At 46.4% G+C, this 8,511-nt stretch overlaps 1 protein-coding gene across 1 annotated transcript; it reads right to left on the reverse strand.

Annotated features, from left to right (window-relative positions):
- Positions 1-6,546: 6,546 nt before the first annotated feature.
- Positions 6,547-7,491, reverse strand: LOC136652791 (olfactory receptor 13G1-like). The gene has a single exon (XM_066629713.1). The coding sequence runs from the start codon at positions 7,489-7,491 to the stop codon at positions 6,547-6,549; it is 945 nt and encodes a 314-aa protein (XP_066485810.1).
- Positions 7,492-8,511: the final 1,020 nt, after the last annotated feature.

Consider the following 8,511-nt stretch of genomic DNA (forward strand, 5'->3'; position numbering starts at 1 on the left):
TGTTTGTGCCAAATTCCCTCTGCCTGAAATTGTGTTGCATTTAAGCATGAACATGCAATTTCATGTTCATGAAGATGTGGAAGATTGCCAAAGTATTAATTCATAGGAATAATGAAATAGTTTTTAAAAGTCATCAGAAATAGAGGTATTCCACAGCTTCATGGAACTGCGCTAGTCTAAAGCAGGGGTCTCCAAACCTTTTGGCCATAGGGCAGCATGAAATATCTGGCGCAGTGCTGAGGGCCAGAAACAAATTTCAATATAAAATTTAAATAAATTAGAGATGGAACTTAGATGAATGAATAAATGAATGAGTGAGCTCATTCACTCAGCCGCTCTGGCCCTCAGAACACCCTCCAGATGCAATCAGAGCACAGTTCTGGTCATGTTCAGTTGAGGGGACAAGAAGCTGGCGGCGGGCTGTATAGAGACTCGCTGCGGGCCGCACCTGGCCCCTGGGCCAGGTTTTGGAGACCCGTGGTCTAAAGAGTAAAGATGGTGTTAGTCTTTATTCTTTAATGTTTCATTATCTGTTTTTCCTAGTGAATAATTATGACTCAGATAAAGGAATAACTTTAATTTTAGTTTCATCAACGCACATCTTCACAATAAAGAGTTAGGGCCCAATCCTATCCAACTTTCCAGAGCCAATGCAGCCATGCCAACAAGGAATGGGTAGGGAGGCAGTCTTGGAGGCCTCTTTAAGGTAAGGGAACATTTGTTCCGTTACCTTGGGGCTGCACTGTGGCTGCATCGGTGCTGGAAAGTTGGATAGGATTGGGCTGTTAGTTGCCATATCTTGTACTTTTGAGAGCTGGCACAAGCATAGAAAATGTAATTAAATACACACCTTCAGTCCTGTTGGATGTTTGTCCTTTCCAGCTCCTTCACTCTTTACAGCGCGGATTCTTTTTTTTCCTGTTTTGGCATACGGCATTTGGAAAACAGCAGAGGTAGTTGCCCTCCATCAGCCTGGTGGATGGTGATGATTCTTTGATCCTCTTCTAGACACACCCACTTTCTGAATAAAGCAAGCAATCAGCTTTGATTTTAAGAGAGTGGGAGGAAGACCTTTGAGGCATCACTCGGAGAGTGATGATTACTCATTCGCTTGCTGAAGAGATTTTTTTAAAATTAGTTTCAACACTTGGCACATTTTCAAATTCCAACTCAAGTCAGTTTTTACAAACAGAGGAGATAAGCACATAATCCAAAGTTATAAGCATGGCAACTTTTTTAAAAAAACAAAACCAGAGAGTTTTGAGCTTAACCCTGCCCCCTCCCCCACTGAAATCAACAGAAGTCTGAAAAAACAAATATTCATCTTTGACATTATCATGCCCTTAATACAGGTGTAGATTGGCCCATTTGGACACTATCAGTCCAATCCTATCCCCTGCTATGCTGTCTCTTGCAGCAGTGCCAAAAGAATACATGCTGCATGCTATTGTGTGTGTGTGTGGGGGGGGGGGGAACCAAAAGGCCAACATCTGGTAAAAAGTAAAATATTTTTTAGTTACCATTATGAAGATCTCCAAAAGATCTGCTTTTGGATCTCCTTAGACCATGTCATCTATGTAGCTTGAGTAAGTCCAAGGAAAGAAAAGGGGCAGGTAGGTCTGAGAAATGGGGGGCAGGAAGGGTACACTGCCACCAGGATCCACCCCCTCCAGCCCCCTTCTCTGCCCCTGACATCCCCCACCCTGAAAGTCCTCCATACCTAAACTTCCCCACCCACAACCTGCCCCCACTACTGACTTACCACTTCTGGTGTGGCCTTGGCAAGTTATTAGTGCATGCAGGGAGCCACTTGCTTATTCCACTCCCTCCTTCTTGGCAAAAAGTTCATATTGTATCCAGCAGTGGGGGTGGATTGGAAGACTTCAGAGAGGAAAAGGGAGTTATCTTATTAATCTCCTCAGACCTGTGCCAGCTCTTTAGCTGGTGCAAGTCCGAAGAGAGAAAGGAGGCAGGGATACTCCCAAAGGGGAGGATATGATCTGGTGCACACCTTTGCTGCGGGATCCACCTCGTCCTTGCCCCATTCCTCGCCCCACCCCCTCTCTGCAACCTTATGTGTTCTGTCAGCTCTGGATAGGTCCAGTAATGGAAGGGAGAAGTGGCAGAGCTTCCGAAATGGCTGCCGACAGAGTGCTCCGCATGCTGTTAACAGCCATTTTGCTACAGCGGAAGTCTCTTCCTCTGTCACAGAGAGTCACGTCCAGCAGCCTAATTCTGCCTAGGACTGGCCTGTCATTCATATCTGGCTACTACTATTCATGCCTTGGTCGCTTCTTGGTTGGATTTCTGCAATGGCATTGCTCTGGAAGAGTCTTCAGAAGCTTTGACTGGTATAGACCACAGCTATTAACAGAGTTGAGATACTGCGGTCATGTCTTGCTTCTGCTGTTCCAGCTGCACTGGCTGCTAGTCTGTTTCTAAGTGTAATTCAAGTTACTGACTAGGACATTTAGGGCCCAATCCTAATTTCCCCAGTTCCAATGCAGCCATGACAATGAGATGCATCCTCTGGTGGGGGAGGAGTCATGGAGGCCTCCTCAAGGTAAGAGACCTTTCATTCCCTTACCAAGGGTAAGCCTCCACTTCCAAGTGGGCCTTGTCAGAACTATGACAGCTACATTGCTGGCATAAGTCTGAAGAGAGTAAGGAACAGGCAAGTGGAGAGGCATCCGGCTAGCATCCCAGCCCAAATCACTGCTGTAGGGATCCCTCCCTCCCCCATTCTGCCTCTTGCCCACCCAGAAGCACTCTAATTTCTTCCTCTCCCCACCTCATTCCTCCCAACATCTGACCTGCCCACTGGCTTATCTGTAGTCCTCCAGGTAGCTGGTAGTTTCAGCTGGCAACGAACAACTCTGCCATTTGCACTGGGAGTTCCAAAAATGGCTATCAACAGCATGCTGCATGTATGACCTTTGTATTTTGCTGTCGTTAACCAGGTGCTTGGAATGGGCTGATAAAACCCTAAGGGGCTTGAGACCAAGTTACCTGCCAAGAGCCGAATCCTATGCATGTCTTCTCAGAAGTAAGTCCTATTATAGTCAATGGGGCTTACTCCCAGGAAAGTTTGGATAGGATTGTAGCCCAAGTTACCTACCAATACCTCCCTTCACATGAGTCCATTTCTGTTCTCAGATCTGCTAGACAAGCCCCCTTGTGTGTCTGGTCACAATTTGTTTTCTGTTGGGACACAAGATAGAGCCTTTTCACTGGTGGCCCCTCCCATTGATACTCCCTACCACAAAAGGTTCATTTTGCTCCTTCCCTCTCAGAATTCTGGGAAAGGCTAAATACATACCTCTAATACTCCTGGTTGCCATTCCTCCTACCTCTACGCCATCCTGATGTCAATTTTGATGCTGCTGATTTGATGCTCTTGCTTATGTATGTATGATTTTTAATAAGATACTGTAAACTGCCCTTCATGTGCAAAGGCAGGTGGGGAGGGGAGCATTAAAATAAAATAAAAATCCATCACCATGTCAGGGTCTTCTTTAAATCCGCAAATGACTCTGCATTTTCCTCGTTCCCTGCCAAGCGTGTAGCTCAACATCAAAGGGGTTGGGATAGACCATACTTCACCTTTGCATCCACTTCTTGGGCTCACATTGATGCTCATCAGCCCACACAAGAAAAGGGGTGCTGAATGAGTGGCTCAGTGTTATGCTTGGGTCTGTGCTATCCAAGAGCAAATCTCTCCACCCGGGGCCCAAGAGGACTTTCCTTCTTCTCATTTGCCTCCAACTCTTGCTCTTTCCTCCTGCCTACAACCCCTCCATCCCAGTTTTTCCTCTCCTTGACCTCTTCCTTTGCCCATTTTTCTCACCCCTCCCTTCCCCCTCCAGCTCATGTCCTCCCTTTGCTCTTCTGTCCTCTTTCCTCCCTCCCTCTCTCTTTCCTCTTCTCCGCTCTCTCTTTCCCTTTCCTGCCCCACTCCCTGCTGATTCAGCCTAATACCAACCATTTAACTCTCCCCACATTCCCCATCAGTTGCAGGGCCAATGACCGTTGTGAAGCTGGCTGCTGTTTCAGCATCAGCAGATTACGTCATGGCTAATTGCCTCTGCACTCTGCTAATCCTCGATACGTCACTCTTGCAGGTTTTTGGAGTTGGGCAAGTGTGGTCCACATTGCCAGTTTCACCAAGTCGTTAATTTTAGGTAGTTGCGGAGTTACAGCAAACTCTCCTATTCTTCGTGAGGTATTACCCGTTTCATTGATTTATTGTTTGTCCACATTTTTATAGCACCCTTCCTCCAAAGAGTTTAGGGTGGTGTATATGGTGCCTTCCTTCCTTTTTGTCCTCACAGCAACCCTGAGCGGTAGGTGAGACTGAGAGACAGTGACTTGTCCAAGGTCACCCAGGAAGCTTCAGTGCTCAGTGGGGATTTGAAACATTATAGAAACATTTTCCAACTCTGCCAGTTTGCAGATGGGGGCCATTCTTGAGAGGGCTACACTGGTGTTACATCTGTTTCCAGGCTCAATTCAAGCAGTAAAGTAATGATTTACCATTGAAATCTGGTATGGTTTGGATCTCAGCTATCTCAAGAACCCACTAGTGTCATATGAGCCTGATTGCCCATACTTTATTTTCGTCAAAGTCCATTCATTGAAAAAGTCCTCGTTTATGGACTTTGTTTGTCTCTCCCAAGATACTCTACTTTGATGTTTCATCACAAAGAGCAAACCTCCTGAAGTTGCATGTGCTTGTTACCAAGTTACCTAGAACGTATGCACTGGGCATGAAAATGCATGAGCATGTACTAAGATGCGTGTTTAAGGAATCTTTAACCATTGCTTTAACCAGGGGCAGCCCAATCCTAACTTAAACTTGCACCAGTCCAGGCCCCCTGCACTGACTCAGGAGTCAGCTGGGCTGATGCAGAGGCCCATGCTGGCTCACCTGTGCTGGATCAAGTCCCAGTGCTGGCTGGAGCAGGGGGTGGCAGCGCATTCTGGGGTGGTGAGAGGGCATTTCTGCTTGGGCAAGGGTAGAGTGGGGGAGAATTTGACCCAGAAGGAGGGTGAGATTGGTGGCAGCAACACATGAAAAGAGACGCCTGAGGGGGGACATGATTGAGACATACAAAATTATGCAGGGGATGGATGGAGTGGATAGAGAGATGCTCTTTACACTCTCACATAACACCAGAACCAGGGGACATCCACTAAAATTGAGTGTTGGGAAAGTTAAGACAGACAAAAGAAAATATTTCTTTACTCAGCGTGTGGTTGGTCTGTGGAACTCCTTGCCACAGGATGTGGTGATGGCATCTGGCCTGGACACCTTTAAAAGGGGATTGGACAAGCTTCTGGAGGAAAAATCCATTACGGGTTACAAGCCATGATGTGTATGTGCAACTTCCTGGTTTTAGAAATGGGCTATGTCAGAATGCCAGATGCAAGGGAGGGCACCAGGATGAGGTCTCTTGTTATCTGGTGTGCTCCCTGGGCATTTGGTGGGCTGCTGTGAGATACAGGAAGCTGGACTAGATGGGCCTATGGCCTGATCCAGTGGGGCTGTCCTTATGTTCATGCCATATCCTTACCCCCATTACTGAGCCTTGGAGCCCTATGTGGGCTGCTCAGATTTGTGCCAGCTAAATAGCTAATGTAGATCCAAGTAGCCCCATAGGGCAGGCTGGGAAGCTACATGGGGTAAGTGGAAAACATCCCCTTACCCTGAAGTGACCTCCAGCAGCCTCTTACCCTGCTTTGGATACAGCACAGGCCATGTGGCCCGGCTGTACCACTGCAGGGTTAGGATTGCTATCTAAGTTGGAACAACCATCTCAGGCTTAACCTCAAAGTAGTTCCTTGTGCAGTTCAGTGCACAATCAAAACTACTACCTGAGCTGGTGCAGCCATCCTCACAAATGTGCTGTGAAATATGTTTGCAACTACTCTTGAGCCTTCAGCACTAACTCAAAGGCCTGTGCTGGATCACCTCAAGGAGCAGCACTGGACAGAGCAGGTAGGCTCATGCCAGGTGGCATGGGGAGAGTGGCATAGAGGCAGGGAGAGGCATTTCTGGGTGGGCAGATCAGAGGCAGATTGGGGGGAGATGGGATCTGCGGAGGCATCCTTTTCCTTATCCGAAACCACATCCCAGCCCTCCTGTCTGTAGTTGGAGATTCCTGGATTTACTCCAGCTAAGTAACTGATGCCAATCCAAGAAGCCCCATGGAGTAGATTGGGGTTTGACACAAGGTAAGGGAAAAAATATCTCCTTACCTCAAGGGAACTTCCAGCCACCTCCTAACCTGTGTTGGATACAATGCAGGCCATGCACAAGTTAGTATTGGGCTGCCCAACACCCCATGGACACATTCTGACTGAAAATGCTATTATTTCTCTGAAGTTATAGGATGATTTCAAAATGCACTTCACAAATTAATTCCAAAACACAAAATGCATCATGCAAAATATCTTTTATAGCACATCAGCAAACAGTTTGCTGTAGCCAATGTCTTTATTTCTGTCAAATGTTTTCAGAATAGTAAGCTGCAAGATTTTCTGAAATTAACGAGGTTTCTTTAGCAGATGACCTTTCAAGGTAAGTGTCTTGAGTGCCTCTTTCACATCCTTGTTTCTCAGAGAATATATCATTGGATTGACAACTGGAGTTACCACCGAATAAAGGAGACACACCATCTTGTCTTTGTCTAGAGAGTAGGCTGAGGTGGGCCTGATATATGTGTAAATAACTGTAGAATAGTAAAAACTGACAATGATGAGATGAGAGGAACACGTTGAGAAAGCTTTTTTCTTCCCTTCAGAGGAGCGGATTCTGAATATAGCTCTTAGGATGAAACAATAAGAAGTTAAAGTCAACCCACAAGTGCAGACCCCAAAGATTACATCTGCCGCATTGGCCATAGTCTCATTCAGGCTGGTGTCTGAGCAGGAGAGCTTTAAAAGTGGGGGGAAATCACAAAAGAAATGATTGATGATGTTGGAGTTGCAGAAGGACAGCTGAAGCAGAAGTCCAGTGTGGACAGAGGAATGAATCATGCCAGTAACCCACACTGCCACTGCGATTGTGACACAAAACTCCTTCCGCATGATCATTGTGTACTGCAGAGGGTGGCAGATAGCAGCATAACGGTCAAAAGCCATAAAGGTGAGAATCAGCAGTTCAGTGATCAGCCCCCAAATAAAGAGAAACATCTGTGAGACGCAGCCATAAAACGAGATAGCCATTTTGTGGGACCAAAGAGTCTGGAGCCATTTAGGGATTGTAACTGAGATAGAGAAGACGTTCACTAAGGACAAATTGATGAGAAGAAAATACATGGGAGTGTGGAGTTTCCTGCAAGTGCATATGAGGAAGATGAGGAGTAAGTTCCCAGTTAGGGCTGTAGCATACACAAAGGTAAATACACCAAAGAGGAGAGACTGTAGTCCAGGAGAACTGGTGAGACCAAGCAGTATGAATTCCTTAACTGACTGGTTCTTTATTTCCATGTGTCCATTGAGGGTAACCTAGATAGATAAATTGTGTTGCCTCGAGTCAGTCATGGAGACAAAAACCCTCTCTTTCTCTCTCTCTCACACACACACATACTCACAAACATTCACTCACATGGATACACACTTGCAAACATTTGTGTTAAAAGTCAGAAAGTTAGCACGTGAGAACTTAACCTGTTGACTTCATTTGAGAGGACTGTGAGAAACTACATAAAATTCTAACCTGTTTTTCAACCTTGATTTCAAACAAAAACTTTTGATTATTGGAGATCATCACCCACATTTCAGAGAAGTGAGTTCTGAAATGAATCTCAGATGAGAGATCTGAGAACTGTCCATGAAAGTTATTTTACTTTTTCTAAAAACAGGTCCCAGACTGCACACCCTTAAAATCGCAGGTAACCAAAACCTGTGCTTCCCAGCACCCAGGGCTGTGGCAGTGCCAAAATGACTACTGCTGCATCCCATGGGGCCGGGAAGCAGTGTGGGGCAAAGGAGCTTATGCTTCCTTACGTCACGTAATCCACAGGTGGCCCCGATGGGTCTCTGGATCTGCACCAGCTATTGAGTGGGCGCAGATTCAAGGAGACCATTGTTGGGTCTTCTGGGTTCGGAGGGGAGGATTGAATATAGTGGCAGGGACTGTCACAATCTCTGCCCCCTCCTGCCTCGCTCCCTCTCCCACCACGTCTTCCCCCTGCCCCAGAACACCTCCCCCACCCCAACTTACATCTCTGCCTCTTGGCACCCACCCGGAGCTCTGGGCTGTGGTCATCAGTCCTCTGCCCAGTGCTAGTTCAGTGCTAGTTCACTGATAGGATCGGGCCCTAAATTCACCTGCATTTCCATCATTTAATAACAATTTCTTCCATTTTCCTTTCTTTGTCAAGTATGACAAAGCACTTCCACTACTCTCTCTCTCTCTCTCTCTCTCTCTCTCTCTCTCTCTCTCTCTCTCTCTCTCTCATTTTAAACTCATTTTGGGGAATAGTAGATCTGTGCTGAATCAATTTT

This window comes from Tiliqua scincoides, chromosome 5, assembly GCF_035046505.1.
Source record: "Tiliqua scincoides isolate rTilSci1 chromosome 5, rTilSci1.hap2, whole genome shotgun sequence".
Taxonomy (NCBI): domain Eukaryota; kingdom Metazoa; phylum Chordata; class Lepidosauria; order Squamata; family Scincidae; genus Tiliqua; species Tiliqua scincoides.